Source organism: Primulina huaijiensis, chromosome 12 (genome assembly GCF_012295235.1).
Source record: "Primulina huaijiensis isolate GDHJ02 chromosome 12, ASM1229523v2, whole genome shotgun sequence".
NCBI lineage: Eukaryota > Viridiplantae > Streptophyta > Magnoliopsida > Lamiales > Gesneriaceae > Primulina > Primulina huaijiensis.
Genome location: NC_133317.1, coordinates 5,285,501 through 5,304,390, shown reverse-complemented (window position 1 = coordinate 5,304,390; position 18,890 = coordinate 5,285,501). Strand labels below are relative to the sequence as shown.

General features: G+C 30.8%; 1 protein-coding gene across 1 annotated transcript; it reads left to right on the top strand.

Moving 5' to 3' along the window:
• The first annotated feature begins 13,095 nt into the window (after positions 1-13,095).
• Positions 13,096-15,817, top strand: LOC140989312 (probable WRKY transcription factor 75). Its single transcript, XM_073458489.1, has 2 exons — positions 13,096-13,562; positions 15,411-15,817. The coding sequence occupies exons 1-2, from the start codon at positions 13,195-13,197 to the stop codon at positions 15,586-15,588; spliced, it is 546 nt and encodes a 181-aa protein (XP_073314590.1). The 5' UTR covers positions 13,096-13,194; the 3' UTR covers positions 15,589-15,817.
• The last annotated feature ends 3,073 nt before the right edge of the window (positions 15,818-18,890 follow it).

Sequence of the window (18,890 nt, the reverse complement as noted above, 5' to 3'; positions counted from 1 at the left end):
TTAATAATATTTTATTTATTTTTTAAATATAATGCTAAGGTTCGCGAACAGTTCGCGAACAATCGAACAATATAATTTTAGCTCGAATTCGATTCGAAAAATATTCGAACATGTTCGAGTTCGGGTCGAATTCGATAGTTTCGAATTCGAACCAAATATTATTCGAACCGGCTCGAAAAGTTCGTGAATGTGTTCGGTTCGTTTACATCCCTAATCATATATACATAAATTCTAGTTGAATGGGTTTGGGACCAATGCGAGAATTGAATGCCAGCTTGTGTGAGAGTACTGTCATAACTAGAATATGGATATTCGATTGAAACTGCGGCACTCATTTTGTGAACCCCGTGAATATTACTCTGCAACTTATGGTTCGTCAGAGATTTTGAAGATAGAATTATTCTTACACAAGCTCATAATGATATAAAAACTTTTACACTTATATATAATAAAACATTAAAAATATTATAATAAGTAAACATGAAATTACTTTTAATTTTTAAATATTTTATATAAAGTATGAATAATTAAAATATTTCCAATACTCTGAACAACTCGTTAATATATTATTACATGACCCTATTTATGTTGAGGATTAAGGATAGTAGGACAAACAGAAAATGCACAGATTGTGGTGTGTGTGTGTGTGTGTGGACACAAAAACTAGGTAATTTGATTAACATATGAGCTCCGAGTTGATTGGTAGTTCTAACTCTCTCGAAGAGCTAAAAAAACAAATAATTTGATTCAATACAGTGAATTGAATTGGAAAAAGAATTCATAAAAGCAACCAAATTAATTTTTCCCTCATAGATTGGAATAAACATTTGTACAAGGAAGAAAATAGGTCAAAAACAAGAAAGACATATTAGAAAATCTGTCGAAAATATGCGAAATAACTAAGCTAAAATTTGAAAGATTTGCAAAAAGATTTTTGCACTGGAGTTCTTGATGATGACAAGTTGTGTAAACTCTTTTATGATGTGTCGTATCTGTTTTTGCTCACATTGCTCCAAGTAATTCTCCCTCATTCCCATGATTATCACAACTTCCCCAACGCGCAAGTTCTCAAACGGCCAAAACTCCTCTAACCTAATGGGCTCTAACTTGTGGGCTTTAGCGTGACTTTCGATATTTGAGTCCAACAAATGCTCTCGTAACTACTTGGCCAATGAGCCAATTTGGATATTTAATTATGTTTACCTTACCCCACTTAAATACAATTTATAAAGAGGTCCAAAATAGAAAGATTCCTAAACGAGGAATATCTTAATCTAGCACAATTTTCCTTGATACATATTTTGTCTGAAATCAATGAAAACAGAAGAATGTCAGTTGGTAGAATTCCATAAATTTTCACTACCACCTGTTGAAAGTTTTTGGAAATATAACTCTTCTTACTTCTTCATTAGACCATATTTCAGAGCAAAATATTCTTTTATATTATCAAAATATACATTTTTGGATATCCTTCTCCACATTTGTGTGACATAGAAGTGAATTCATAAAACAATGATTATCATATATCTAAAAATCTCCAGATAATTCATATTTCTCGACGTTTTGTTTACGAGCACTGTCTGTCATTCCTCGCCTTGATAATAATTTTGCTGATATTCAACAGCTTCTTCCAATCCACTCACTGTGGTCGGTATGATCTTGCTCACTTTTACTGTCAAGAAACTCATGGCTTCTTCTAAACGTCTTGTGGCACTTGACATAATAAATTCTTAATTCTCGAGTTTCTTATAATCCAGTTATGAGAAAACACAAAGAACTGAGAGTTTTTTAGGGATTTCGTTAAAATGCTCCTATTAATTTATGTTTATCTCCATTTGTTCCACCATGTGATGGACAAATCCTCCAACTATTTCTCATTGTTCTTTAGAGCCTTGTACCTTATGTGAAACTCATGTTTTTTTTTGGAAACATAATTATATGGATCAGAAACCATGTACTCTTAAGTATCAAACATTACATTACATTTTTTTGAATGCATCTTCCATCTAAATTTTTATCATTTCCCTTGTAAAAGAGACTTAAGTAATCCACATTTCATTTCTAGAAACACAACCATGTAAACATGAAGAATTATGATTAGCATATTCTCCATGTTCCCAAATATTTATTCGTGCATTCAGTCGATGTAGTGACCTCTCTAAATAGTATTTATCATCTTCCTGCAATTTTGTCTCGAAAAAATTTGTCCGAGAAATCAATATCTTATCATGTAAAATATCATATTTGAAAAATTAGCATTCATAGGTCTCATTGGGTGTGCCAAGCACGAAATCATGCCTAATAGATGAAATCGGAATTTTAAAATCAAACACTGCAAACCCGAATCAATTGTTAGTTCTAACTCCTTCGATAAGACATAAAAACTAGAAGGTGTGCCAAGCACGAAATCATGCCAAATATATGTCATATCTGCTTTTACTCACATTCCTCTATGCGGTTCTCCCTCGTTCTCACGATTATCACAACTTCCCCGACATGCAGGTTTGACCCAATTTCTCAAACCACCAAAATTTCTCTAACCTAATAACCTCTAACTTGAAGGCTTTACTTGTTTTGTATTTGCCAGGATTTGGGTCCAACAATACTAGTATCCGATGCATGACTTGTGTGCTTGTACAATTTGTTTTTTAAATCGAAAAAAAATAAATGGTAATTTTCTTATTTATTTAAAAGGCCACACTAACTAAAAAATACGGTCTAGCGACCTCAGCCTTAATATTGAATAGAGATAGAGATATACATTTGTATTTTTAATTTATATGAAGTAATTTGATAAGATTATAAATATTAATATTATTTCCTAAATGAAAGGGTGAAATAGAATTTTAGCAAAATTATTTATACAAACTATATAAATGAACATATGAAATAATTAATAGATCTGAAACTTGTAATTTCGAACAACTAAAATCCAACTTTCCAATACGATTCTTTATTGGGCTTGGTCATTTGAAAACGGTGAACCTGTTTTATTGGGAATGTACAGAATGGGTTTGGCCCATTTAAAATTAATCATCACCGTAATAATCAATGGCCGCTAAGTCGGTCCATTGGATTCCTCGCCCTCCAAGAGGGGAGGACCTAGTTTCTTCGTAGTCAAGTGATCATCATTAATTTTTTAACATTATTATTATTATTATTATTATTATTATTATTATTATTATTATTATTATTATTATTATTGTGTAACATTCAGATTAATTTAGTAGGAGATCTAACGACCAAATTAATATGTCCATTGTAAAAAAATACAAAAAATGAATAAAGAGTTTTTTTATACAAAAATTTATGAAAATCTATTGCAACTTCATTATGTTTTTTAAAATACAAAGTCATCAAATGAATAAAAAATTAATATTTCAAAATCATGTCTGCAATACCTCGGAAATGTAAATAACATTTAACAAAATAATGTAAAATAATAAAATAAATTGCTAAAATAAATGAATTTACTAGCGTACACGCTCAATCTCATTGCAAGATGCATATTATTTTGTTGTGATAATCATATAATTTTTATTTTGGTAACGGGATCGATATATACATATTGTATAAATTCTTGAATTTAACACATTACAAACTACATTAATTAGATAAATTATATCAGACGAGTCCAGATGTGACATGCTCGTCTAACAAGTCATTAATAAAAAAATCGAACTTGTGATCAATTTCCTACCAACATTAGTCACAAGTGCACTCATTCATCAACTTGATACTCATAAGATACTAATAACGTATAATTTACCCATATAATATATTGGTTTTTACACCAATTTCTAGAACGATATTGACTGAATTAGTATATGCAAAGCAGCTTTGAAATTTTGGAACTTTCTTTTTACTTTCGAATATATAAAGGTAATTAAACAATCCACATATTTAAAAGCAAGCACGATTCCGCCATCTGCATGTAAAGTAATTTATTATCCCCAAAAAGAAGAATAAATAAATCAATAAATAAAGACAACCTTTGACCAGAACTATGGTAATAAGCTTAAATTCTACTCCACCCCCAAATTTACTTACGTATACTTGTTTGAAATTATTTATCCGACTGAGAGCCCCGAATTAAAGTCGGGTCTACCATGCATTCGTACCAGTCGTATATAATTTCCGAGTGAGACTATTCTTGCCTTCAAATTTGGTTGACAACTCATTTGAGCTGGCAAGTCAATCATTTGTTCAAACGATATAGTCGAGGACGTATGTCGCGTATCGATATATATAAATTAATGCTCGATATATATAAATTAATTTTTTTAAATTATATGTTTTTCCGGTACTGATTTGGGTCAGTTTGCTAAATTAATAATTTTAATACATTGATATAAGATAATAATTTTTCAAAAGACTATGATATAAATATATGTTCAAATAAATATTATAAATTAATTGTTTTCTAAAATTACAAATACAGTTAAGACAATTTAGTAAAATATGATTATTATTTTATTTGTTTTTTAAATTGAAAATTAAATGTAGTTAGATTTAATATATAACTTTTCTCATTGTTCAATTTTGTCGCGTTCTCTAATAAAAAACTGTGAAGAGTTGTATCTATAAATGTATTCCTTCACGCGATTGATTCCAGAAGTAATTGACTCATATTATCCAATGACATTTATTTTATTAGAATACAATTAATATTATTTAATTATTAAAAACAATGAAAATCAGTCACTTATTTATGTTTATATAAAATATATTTTTTATGCAATAAAATTTATATAAACTGAATCGTAAAAAACTATTTAAAACAATATATTATTAATATATCAATTAATAAATATCTCTCTACATTAATAATATTTAATTATCTCAATATTATTAATTAATAGAGATTTTGCTCGAAAATTGAATAAATTAAGTATACATGATCCAGAAAAGTGTTGGTAAAAAAATATAATATATGACCAATTGATTATAAATATATATACATACTCCACCAATTTCGAAACCTGTCGAAAGTTAGACAAGGACCTCTTTGAATATATGGGGTGGGTTTTAGTCCATTCAAAGTACAAAGAAAATCGGGGGTTACGTAGTGTATACACGCAATTGTGTTTTCATTGGATATCAAAGAATGGAAATTCATTTTCGTCATTACTGGTGTCAATTCGATCACATGCATCACAATCGACGCTCTCCCATAATTTTATCAAGTGTGAGTATAATGGGAGACCGTTTCACGGATCTTAATCTGTGAGACGGGTCAACCCTACTCATATTCACAATAAAAAGTAATACTTTTAGCATAAAAAATAATACTTTTTCATGGATGACCCAAATAAAAGATCCGTCTCACAAATACGACCCGTGAGACCGTCTCACACAAGTTTTTGTCTTTTATCAAAGGTGATTGATGAAAATTGAGATTTATATTTTTTTTCGGAAAAAAAATATATTTTGAAATCATATTGTTTAATATTAATTGGGCTTAGTTTTAAACTCATATAATTAGTTTTCATTATATTCTAAAAAATTCACACCATATATATTAGACTAGAAACATGTCATTCATTTGATAGGGAATTTTTTTTCTTTTTTGGGGATCAAACATTATGAATAGTATAGAATACAGTGTATTAATTGTCATTTTTCATTTCGAATAAGCATAATCAATGCTTCGTAAATATATGTATCGAATCCAATTCATGTACTTCGTCACAAACCACTGGATTTATAAATACCAAATTTGAGTTACCATGAACGGTCGGTACCAATACTAGATCGAAAGGTTAAAGTGCTTAGAAACAAAGAAATTGAGATCGTGAAAGTGTTATGGAGTAATCATGTCATCGAAGAAGCAACATGAGAATCNCTTTTCGAAAATCACACCTTAGAACATACACTAAATTTCGAAAAACCTCCTCTAGTCTCCATAGGAATTTTCGAGCACAGCGAAGCGCTGCCGCCGTCCAGCCGTTGAAGAGGAATTTTCGAAATTCCTGTGCAAGCAACCCTAATTATTCACGTAATTTTTGCATCAAGAATTTAAGGTAAGTGGGCAAATTTTAAATTTTAAATTTTTGGGTTATGTGTTTTTCTTTTTAGAGAAAAAAAAATGCGGTCGAACACCGTCTACTTTTTTTTTAAAATCTTGTTACGTTTTTGTGAGGACACTGTGAGGATTCCCTGAAAATGGGTGGAATTCCAACATATGGCCCTTAACAGTGGGATAGAACTGTTTTACGGCCTGGCCCCCTTAGAGGATTAAAACTTAGGGACTGATATCAGTAAACCATGAAAGGTGAAAAATTGCAGTGTTAAAAATTATGAAAAGCATGCTGTAAATATATGTTATTTTCGAAAATATGAAATTTCTATGTGGTGTTCGATAATTCCCCCATTTACTGAGTATTCCCAAAATACTCACCCCTTACAACCTTTCCCAGATAAATCCGAAGAACAGGTAGAAGAAGAAGAATCGGAACAGTTTTGGGGATGGTGATTAGTAGACAGGATTATTTTTTTTAATTTTAAAAATTTAAAATTTTAGATTAGACGTTTCCGAAAATTTATTTTATTTCAGTTGTAAAGACAGTTGTTTTTTTGAGGAGTTATGAATAATAAACTGGTTTTCGGTTTATACTATGCTACGAGGCTGGTTGTTTCAATTGTGTGATTGTTAAACAACGTCGGTGTCAAATCCCGAGTTTCGGGGCGTGACAGAAGAAGCAACATGAGAACCGAAGAAGAGATGAAGCAACGATATCACCATCCATTAATTGTGAGAAATATTGCGAATAATTTACACGATGAGTCGTGTGTAATATGTATACTAAAAACTAGTAAAAGTTCTAACTTTTGAAAAGTCAGTTTTCTCGAGGACTGATTGTCCACGAAATTGGACCAAGAACAGTATCGTTTTCAATATTTTATTCACATCTTCGAATTCTAGGTATCACACGGAATTGGTTCTGTACCAAATATATAACATATAATATAGTCTTATTCATGTTTTTCGTGGAAATAACAGTTTCTTTTTTTTATCAAATGTGATCCTTTTTATTATTTGGCATAGCGCGCACTACGCCTATATTAAAAAATATTAATAGAAGGAATTGAAGAAATGTCTTGCCATTTTTTTGGTTGTCAGCTGGTGGGGGGTTCTATTCTATCTAAATAAGTCATACACGTGATACTTGGACAGAAATATCTTGTCCTCAATTACATTATATCCTTTTTCCCCAAAAAAATTTAGGAAAAAAAGATCTCCTTGTCCGCGTGGGGTTGGTACAATAGTTATAATTACTGCTAAATACATTATTATTATTATTAAATGTAACAAAAATCCATAATAGGATAAATTTCCGATTGGTGAAAGATATTCAAAATATCAAATATGTGATAAAATGGATGTTCATATTCAATAGGTGGGAAAATTCATAAACTACAGAATCTATCATGTTAAATTAATAAGAATTTGACTGAAAACTTAAGTTGAAGCGTATCTAAAACTATAATCCTGAATTCTTTAGAATGCGTCTTTTATTTTCCAGATCTTTGCGCTTTTTTCCTTGAGAGAATACTTTAGTTTGCTATTGTGAACTATTTTCTTAATGAAAGCGAGAACAGAGAACATCATGTCGCTCAATCTGTGGATCATGACCCATATATAGATAATGTTTTAGCATTATATTTTAATATTTCTGTTTTAACTCAACATAAAACCATAAATTACAGATACGTCTTTACCCATTAAATGCTCACAACCTTTAGATTAGCTTCAACAAATTTTTTTCCCGAAAATTCTCTATTAGATTAAAAAAATTCATCACCCGTAGCCATAATTTGGCGTACTGTATGATTCAATATACAAAGTATTCAAGCACAATCCATAAGCCCATTAAATTGTTGACTTTCTTTTTTTTCAATCATGTTATACATCATTCACTTACCACTTCCTGTGAACCAAAACTACCTTAATTAAATGGTTTTTTGGTTTTGTTTAAAAAGAAACACAAAACAAAAGAATAAAACGTGATTAAAAAAACATTATAAAGTTTAGTAAAATGAAACATACAAAAAGCTTCCATCAATTAATTTTACCAAAAATTAACCCATGTTAAAATAATTACAAACTACCATAAATTATTTAAAAAAAATTAATAGTCCTACTCATCAAAAAAAATATTGTTTATAAGAAAAGATTATACAAGTACTCAAGCATCTGCCTAACATCACTAATTGATCCGAGAAATAGATTGATCGATCTATATCTGAATTGAAATTAATAATGTTTGCAAAAAAATAATATTTTTATAGGTAAGGTAAAGTAAGAGATCAGTCTCACAAAATTGACTTATAATGAGATAATCTTGAGTAGATATCTTTTTAGAAAATTTCATATAATTACTAATTTTTTTAACGTTTTAAAATCTTAATATTTTTATTTGCTAAGAGTATACATCATTTAAATAGTTATTTCATATGTTAAATATTAAAAGCAAAACACGCGCGGCTTGACATGCACCCATTAATTGACCCGTGGTTGGTCCCAGCTGACCTAAATGCTTCGCCGCCTCCAAAGCCCGCCAATCGTTTACTATATTACATTAAGGGGTAATTAGGGGTGACGGGTGCAGGGGGTAGGGGCAGGTCTCGGCCCCCTCAAACATGCTAACATTTTAGGAAAAATTTAGTATGTTTTTTTAGATGGATTCATTAGTCCATGTCGACGAAATATGTCAATTTGATCTATATCTATTGGTAAAAATATTATTTTTGTTGGCAAAAATCTTTTAAAAATATTAATTTTTTCGATGAAATATGTCAATTTGATCTATATCTATTGTTAAAAATATTATTTTTGCTGGCAAAAATCTTTTAAAAATATTATTTTTTATGATCGAAGATATGTTTCACAAAATTATTATGTAAGATTATTTCACCGGTTAAAAATTCATCCCATAAACTTATTCGTCTAGTTCCGTCGTTATCATCATGAGTTGGATATTACATGATACAATTTTTAATTTTTTCGCTATCAGACGAAAAGACAAAAACATTTAATCGATCTAGTACAATGAGAAAAAAACAAAACTATATTTTAAAAATAAATAATAAAAAATTTAATTGAATGAACTTATAAGCGTACTTTTATCGTTTCATTTCTGTGTAAAATTAGTTTTTTTTTTTTTGAAGTGTTTAGTATATATATATTGATGATTGATTTAAGATGTCACAATATAATTAAGATATTGGACCCAGGGTTATGCTGGGATTTATATATTTGACTAGAATATGGAGATATTATATTTTTGTGCATTAATTATTAATAAACTTGGCCAATCTCTATCATTCTCGGGCGATTAACTAAGAAAATTTACATGATATGTTCAAAACCCGTGCCTTGACTACCAATATTAGAAAAACTGGAAATCATATTATATAACTGATTGGTTGATAATTCCGATTAATTTGATTAATTACTCGCATATTAATTTCAAGAATACATTATTTTTTAATGAGCATGTAATATTGCATCTATACCAACCCTTTTCTCTCTCTTTCTAAAAAATGCAAGGAAAAAACGTGTGGGGTTTTGTTTGGCTCAGAGTTTTGCATGCCCGACACGCGCGGATCCTACCAACATGTGATAAAAGAGTGCCAAAATTTAACTTCCAGTCGATGTTGTGAGCCTCGATTACGTCGTCCGTTCTAACCTCCTAGCTCGGATCTGGATGCAACTAATGAATTTAACTAATGTAATTAAATAACATGGAAAATAAGTTTTTCAGATGACATGAATACACAATAATATCACTGAGAATCGAAAACAACATTTTATAATGAAAAAGACGAAATCTGAAATCTGAATGAACTAGATTTATTGCTGGAAAGTAGAACTAAAAAATTGAACTAGAAGTAGTTGGCCCAACAGCCAATATGCTTGGACATAATATCATGAATTGACCTGATTTTCCCTCAAGCTGTTGGTCCAGATGACCATGATGCCGGAGAAAACATGTTCTTTGATCCTGAAGCGATGTTTCTTTGCTTTGTTGTATCGCTCCTTGGCCCTCGGGACGTGATTCCTTCTAGCATATATTATCAGTTCTTTGATGCCACATTTCCATGGTGATAGGAATTGTTCAATTCCTTGGACCATTTGCCATGGTTCCACTAGGATGTGATTGGTTCCTCGATAACCCACGTACTTACTTTTGTACATGTATATGAATTGTGTGATAAGAAAAGCTGGTTGAGGGGCACATGGTGCCCCCCGAGTATTCATTGAAGTATGTGCTCGATTGATGGTTCCTCAAAGTCCTGCAGAATAAATTGGGCTAGTGACGACATAATTTTGAATGACAGGCACCTTACCGTTGGACTTTGGATTCTTATATGAGTTATTCTCACACTTCTTTCTATCTCTTGAGGGGTCATGTGTATCGCTCAATAGCACTTTTATTCAACGGTGGTTATCGTCTGCTTGATAGTTCTCATTAGATCCTCCGGTTTCATTCAGCTCTTGAACATCACCGAAGTACTCTTTCTCATGAACAATATTATCGGTGATACCCAAAATAAGGATCAGGGTCATGGATGACCTGGGATATTAATTGGATAGCCCACATTAGAGCCGCTATACCGGGTGCTCTCCTCAACTAGCCGGGTATTACTTCACTTCCCAGGTAATTCATAGCCTTGTGCCCTCATCCAAGCACTCGGGTACCTTACTACCTGGGTCACCTCAAGAATTACACCGCACTCGAGTGTGATTGATACGAGCTGTCTAATCTGTCTAAGCAACATGGATTTGGAGTGTCCTAGAAGTCATCACAGGTAGGGTGGCTTGACAGAACGTCAACATCAAAGGCTATAAGTAGTAGGTAGGCGCGCAAATCGAGGTAATCCTATATTTTCCTTCCTAAAAATAAAAGGTATTGATGTCATTTATAGATTCTAAAATTCTTTACTCTCAAGCACACATATATCATCACATATATTGCTTGTGTTCTTCCTCTAAAAACCTGCTGACTTTAGTATCGGAGTGGCTACGCCGGACACTCATCCGACGCCCATTCACGAGTTCCTTCCTTATTTGCAGGTGTTATTGAAGTCATTATCTTCAATCAAATTTCCTAAACATTAAATTACCTTCATTATCCAGTGGATTGCCCACACAAGCTGTACCTGATTCACCATGATAACATCAATTATGATCACTGTTTTCATAATGGAACTCTCACTTAGTTTGATCTTTGCTCATTTCCTCAATCATGTATCTCATAGTGATTATCATAACTTTGTTTGCCTCTTCAAGCGTCCCATGACATTCACCATCATCAAATTCATCTCCTCCATTTTCTTCGTGACAACGGAGTCAAGATGTGTAGAAGGAACTATTAATACTTTTTCGAATAAGTTGTCGGATTCACCACTTAGATGCACATTATCTTCTACATCATGTTCCTCCGTAAAATAGGACTGAGATACACATATCTCATCTTTGGGAGCATAACCATATGAACCTTAAAAACTATGCGTACCATATTCTCTATGTTCCCAAAAACCTTAATTAAACATAATAATCAGAATTTGAAACATTATAATATGTATCTAATTCATATTCCAACTATCTCTTCAATGCATTTCATTCCCAATTTTCTGGAAAAAAATTCTCGTTAGCATCCATTGTGTACCACCGGGCGTTCCATTTGTGCTCGGATTTTTATGTGCGAGCTTGCCAGACAAAGATCATGCCAAAGTGCGATGAAAATAAGATATATTTTCATATTAAGCATATGAAGATAATTAATAAAATTTAGTTAATTATTGGTGAGTTTAAAATAATGAATAAAATTGAGCACAATTAATGCATTGCATTAATAAATAATGGTTACACACACACACACATATCCTTTTGTTACTCTAATCGTCATATTTCTTATTTCATTATAATGATGCAAGTATTTTTTAAAAATGTTATAGATTAAGCATTAAAAACTTTGGCATGCCTTAATGTTACACATATTTTTAAGTAACATATTTTAAATTCATATATATTTTTTTATTTTCTGTTATAGCTAGTAAATTCATATTCATTTTTATAATCATTTTTATTAGAACATTTGTGCTACTTTGCTTCCATTTCAAAAACTAAAATTACGTTTCTATTTCTATAATAATTAACTACTTTTAAACAATTATTTTTACCCTCACTAAATGAGTTTTTTTGCTCCGTCTCTGCAACCAACTACATAACATTTTAATTATATCAATTTCAAATAAACAGATTTCATATTATGTTCGTCAAAATCAAATCTTTTCATCAAAATACAACATCACTGGAGATTTACAACTTAATTTTTTCAGTTAATAATAGAACCAGCTACTCTACTTTTACATTAATTAATATAAAATTTAAAGAAACTTAAGTTTAATATTGGAAAAAAAAATAAACGGCCACTGTTAGGGATGTAAACGAACCAAACCGTTTGTGAGCTATTCGAAGCTCGATTCAATAAAAGCTCGTTAAGATAAACAAATTAAACTCAAGCTTTACAATACTCGGCTCGTTAGCTCGTGAACATGTTCGTTGGTAAGTTCATGAGTAATCTTTTAAATGAAAAATAATAGTTTTGATATTTGATTTATTGATTTTGTATATTATTTATGAAATATATAGAAAAATCTATTAAATTTATTTATTATAATAAATTTACAAATTTTAATAAGAATAATATTTTTTTCTTTAAATATATAATTTAATTTTTAATTAATTTAATGAAAATTTAAATGTATAATTCATATTTATTAAGCTTGATTAGTCTCGATAAAGGCTTGAATAAGCTCGTGAACCATGCATTTATTCGTTAAATAAAGATCGAGCTCGACTCAATTATAAACGAATCAAATTCATACATTCAAGAGTTCGAATCGATTCGACTCGATTAGTTCCTAGCCAATATCCCCTCCATCTTAAGCTAAAAACTAAAAAGTAAAATAAGTACCTTTTTTCCTCAAACAAATATCTTTTGACTTAGCGTGCCATTGACGACAAATCCATAGACACACATACATTGGATATATATATATATATATATATATATATATAGCCAGCCGCCTTCACTTTATTAACCTTGGGTGATATGACAGCGATCGTACAAGTAAACCACAAATTCTGAAACATTCAGAGCCTTCATTTTTCTCTCTTCTCCCATGGAGAATGTATATCCGACCATGTTTCAATCTTCGTCTCCCAACCCTCAAAATCCCCATTTCTTCCTATTAAACATAGCCAATTCTCATGCACAAGATCCAGAATTACACGATCACAAACCCTACAACGATATTGGATGCAAGGGGTTGATCACAAGCATGGAGAGTAGTGCAGTTCCCCAGTGCTCAAGTTTCAGCAATCCTAACGCAGTGGAAAACGAGGATAGATCCAGCAAGAAAAAGGGCGAGAAAAAATCAAGGAAACCCAGGTGTGCTTTTCAGACGAGAAGCCAGGTTGACATACTCGATGACGGGTATCGATGGAGAAAATATGGGCAAAAGGCAGTGAAGAACAACAAATTCCCAAGGTTCGTCGATTTTATGATTTCTTCGGTGGTCGGCTCAAAAAAATTGGAGGCCCGGCAATTTTTAGAGAAATATTTTATATAAATTTGTTTATTAAATATAAAATATTTCTAGATAATTAAATTCAAATAATTATCATTAATATTTTACATTAATTTTTTTATTCAATTATAAAAAATACATATATAAACTAAAAAGAATTCAATAAACTAATTTCTTATGCCTAATCTCACATATCATAGATGATATATATACTAATATACAAATAAAATAAAAATCAACAAAATAAAAAAACATAAATAATTGATTTTTATTAAAAAATATAACAAAACAAATACAAATTATAATTTAAATTCTAACATCGAAAAGGAACAAATATTATTGATTGAGTAAAATCAGTCCACAATTCAAATAAACAAATTAAAAGATTATAGAATTTGAAAACCAAAAAAAAAAAATCAATTAAAAATAAAAATACTCAACCGCAACAATCAAATAGAGAAGAAAAATCACATTCCATAAAAAAATAAAATAATATATTTAAGATGATAAAGGGTTTTTTGCAAATAAAAGAGTATTAAAAATACAAATAGTTGACCACGATTTCAAATTTTCAACCAAAAAAAAATTGATAGACTTACTAGAGTTTTAAATGAAAAAAATAAAAAAAATTGAGGTCCCAGAAAAGGGGAGGCCCTAAGCAGCCACCTAGGGTGCTGAGCCGGGCCTGGTTTCCTCGAATTTTAGCGGAAACATCAGCCTAATGGCTATGCATTAATTAGGATATATGATTTAACGAGTAGGATTACGCATATATGTTAACGACGGACCCGAGTTATACATATATAGATCGCTCCTGATCAGCTCTCCGACAGTGATTTTCTTCGGGTGAACCAACTATTGTTGTATGAGCTTTCCTTTCATGCATGATATCCTCAACTCAATTTAGGTGAAAATTACGATTTTTTTGATGATGTTATGTCAAAAAATTGTTGGAGTGAAACCAAATTATTGAAGTGACTGATGCTACATTCAAACTCCGGTGAAAAAGACTATAAATGAAAATAAGTGCAAATTATTGGAATAAATCCATGAATCGAACGATAATATGATTAAAAATAAAAAAAACATACAAGTTACGTAAAAGTGTCTTTGCCATGACATGCAATGTTTTTTCGAAAATTCTATCATTAATTAGGCATGTATTTGAAAGCATTTTCGTTCCAAGTAATATTTATTTTGGTAATAAGTTGACATAGGGTTATTTTGGCAAATTTTGGATGACTATCTGGTTAGTCTCTGTGAAACGAGAGTGTTTTTCTCCATATTCCAATATCATTAGATCATTTATGGAAGTTGACATATATATTGATGGTCCAATGACAAACATTTGATTACATCATGATAAAGAGAAATATTGATATGTAACATATAATAATCTCGATCGTAATTGTATTTCCATATTTTTTGGATCTAATATCTTTAATTTATTTGGGAAATATCCCCTTGACCTAAGGTGAAATTTTAAGGTGGACATTTTATCTTTATGTGTGAGGTCCACACAAAAAAGTGTGAACTCCACATGTATTGATGAATATCAACTATACATGTATTCTTAATGCTTTACCCCCAAGTGGTGGGATCTCATTTCCCTATTTGTTCTTCCAATTATCCACATAAATTTCCGGAAATATATTTCAATTATTGCTGATTCCTATAAATGTAGAAGTGATTTTTATTATATAATCAAATCCGAGTAAAAAAAAATTCCGACTGTTTTTTTCTCCTCTGTTTTTTGAATCGCAAATATTTTCCCATACAAACTAAAGTGAATTCGTCGTTTATTCCAGAAGCTATTACAGGTGCACGTACCAAAATTGCAACGTGAAAAAGCAAGTTCAAAGGCTGTCTAAAGATGAAGGAATTGTGGTGACAACCTACGAAGGGGTACACACACATCCAATAGACAAACCTACTGACAATTTCGAGCACATTCTCAGTCAGATGCAAATCTTCACTCCCATTTAAGTTGGTATATATGGACGTGGTATTATACAACATATATATCATGCACCTGAAAGAAAAAACAGCTTTTTAATTGTTATATATGTACAATATATGTGACACACACACACACACAGAGATATCTATACATATATAACATATATATGTACATATTGCTTTAAATAAAGTTGTACCTCATACAATATTAGACTTAGATCCTCAGATGAAATTGTAACTTGCTGTATTTCATTTATTTTTCTTGGTTGCTTTTCATTCATATGCTTATTTAATTAGCATACATTAATGTACACATGCAGTTCGATATTTGGTGATTGTGCTGAAACTAAGTAGTTTTTGGTCATATATATAATTTCTGGTCCATTGAACAAGAAGATATGTGAAAAAGAAAAGATTATGTTGGCATATCCGGCCACGTACATTCTAAATATATACGAGTTTTATTCATTTATAATTTATGAAACAAAAATATTGAAAAGAGATACTATATATTAATTACCAGTAGTACTTCATACAAAATTAATTAACCCTACGAGACTTCTTTATAAATGTATTTGTTAATTGGCAGACCTAAATACGAATGGTATTATGTTACTAATTTATTTTGCTAATGTATGTAGGTAGCTATAGGTTTGGTGTCGGAGTTAACAAGGCAAGGCTGATAGTAAATTGACCTGAACATTTCTGGATATATACATATATATATACTATCTTTCTTTTTTCAAACATATATCTTCATTGTTATTTATCCATCGTTTAATAGTTTCAATAATATAAATAATCAATGTAAATCTAATTAATAAACTAAAGCTACATAAATGTGGTTTATTGCCATGTTTGCTTCTTCTTTTTTCCTTTTCCTCTTTCCTTTCCCCCCGTAGAACAATGGAGTGGTCATCAACTTCTTTAATTCTTTTAACTGGTCTGTCTTGTAAATGTATGGGCTGTCTTCTAGAAAGTTTGCTGAACTATCATTCAAGCCAGCCTAGTGCTTGACATTTACCGGAGCCAATAAAGCGCTCTAATTCGAAAGATCCATTAAAAGGATAAAAACACAATTTAACTGTAAATAATATCTTGACATTGCCATCATGCATGCTAGCTAGCATCTTGCTAATCCCTGAAAATCTTCTTTTGAAACTGAGCGGTAAATTTTTCCTCCGGTGAATTTATGTATACCCCGCGGTCTCATTTTCGTTGGGCTAGTTTAATTTCCTGCCATGTGATAATAGATATTTTGTGGCTTAGATTTTCCCTTAAGGCAGCAGTACTGTGTGATCTAATAAAGAACTGATGCCCCAATCTCATTAAATGTCTACATACATAGATAAATTCCATATAATTTTTAATAAATGTAGTCCGTGCGGGAAATTTTGTTAATTATGGGCTTGTATAAATTTTCAAGCATTTTTCAGGCAAATTGGGGCAAGTCGACATTTGATAAATAGTATCTTTGCGATGTAGGCGAGGACAAGGGCCTACGGATGTTCAATTTTGCGGATATTCAATTTTGTGGAAAGTATTGCGTTTGCCAAACTATGAATATATATATGTATTGTGTATAGATGTTTTTAATAGTCCCTGTAAAGAATAAATGTTCGAACGTATATATGTCCCAAAATGGACGTACAGGAAGGGTATAACATGCATTTTTATAAATTATTATATTTATTCTTTTAATAATAATGTGAAAACTCAAAATCACTTGTTCTTCAATACGTATTATGTAAATTTCGTATTAAGACAATAGATAACATTATTATAATTATTATGGTATGTATCAAATTAACGTTGTAGAAATGTTTATTATTTATTCTAAAAAATGAAAATAATTACTCGATCCATATTTTATTTTGTTTTTACTAGCCACGTACGTATTTTAAAAGACAAAGCGAAGCGGTACGATGGGTATTTATAACAAACGGTGGTGTGTGGGTGGTCTACTTTTGCACTTACAAATTATTATTGTAGTAGGTAGATGGATAGACGCCTATGTCATATCAACCACGAGCCGGGCTCGAGTGGGCCGGGTCTGCTCCTTATCGTCTCTTCCATCTACAAAATTTACTGTAATTAATTTTTTCGATATTTAAGGTTCTTTTGTTTGTGGGTTTGTTTCATTTTTGTTGGAACTTAGGACGTGTGTCGGTTTAGTCTAATTATGTTTGGTACAAGGGATTGGTTTGAACTGTGGTTAGTTTAACCATATATCCAGTATTTCATTTGATTGAAATTTGAATAGTTCGACTCAATCTNCATTTTTGTTGGAACTTAGGACGTGTGTTGGTTTAGTCTAATTATGTTTGGTACAAGGGATTGGTTTGAACTGTGGTTAGTTTAACCATATATCCAGTATTTCATTTGATTGAAATTTGAATAGTTCGACTCAATCTATTCTGCAAAGGACCCGAGTCATATTAATTGAAGGGAAATAAACACATCTGATTCTCACCCCCTTTACTAACTATATCACTTTTTAATCACACTTTGTTTCCAATTCTACCATTTCCCTATATAAAAATAAAAATAAAAATAAAAATAAAAATAAAAAATAGCACAAAGATAATTTTGTCAACGGCCAAAAGATTTTTAATTTATCTCAGAATCAAAAATCATATCAAACAAAATATTATTTTATCAATTTATATTACATTTCTACAACAATCAAATTTTTTTTTACCATTTATGTGCTAATCATTCAATAATTTTATCCTCGAAACGAAATGTATGTGTGGTCACTCAAATTTACTATAGCAACATGATCTCTTGAAGAATTGTTGTCAAAGTTATGAATTGATAAAAAGATAGTTCTACCTATAGAATACCATACGAGGTAGAGCAAAATTAAGCTTGTAAAGACAAGATAAACGACAAAGTCACAAATTAGCATAGATTTGTACATGGAAATAAACCCATGATTAAACACGTGATAAAAAAAATCTAGAGCATTTGATTCTATAGGTAATTAGAAGAAAATATTAATTTTAATTTTTTGTAAATGAAGAAGTTATCTATTATGCTGTATTTTCCTTCTTAAAATAAAAGGTTCGGTTCATTGTCGGTTGGATTTTATTCCTGATCAAAGATAGATTTTACTCTAGATTAATGTAGCAATATGTATCTATTAATAGGTAGATGAGATTCTACCTATCTGGGCACTACCCTCATTTCATTTCAACGGGTAAGATCTTGCCACACATACAATTTCAAAAAAAAAGTGGGTCCTATATATGCATAGGCAAATCTTGGACATCCATCCTATCATGAGGGTAATGCCCATATGGGTAGGATGAAATAAACCCTATAAA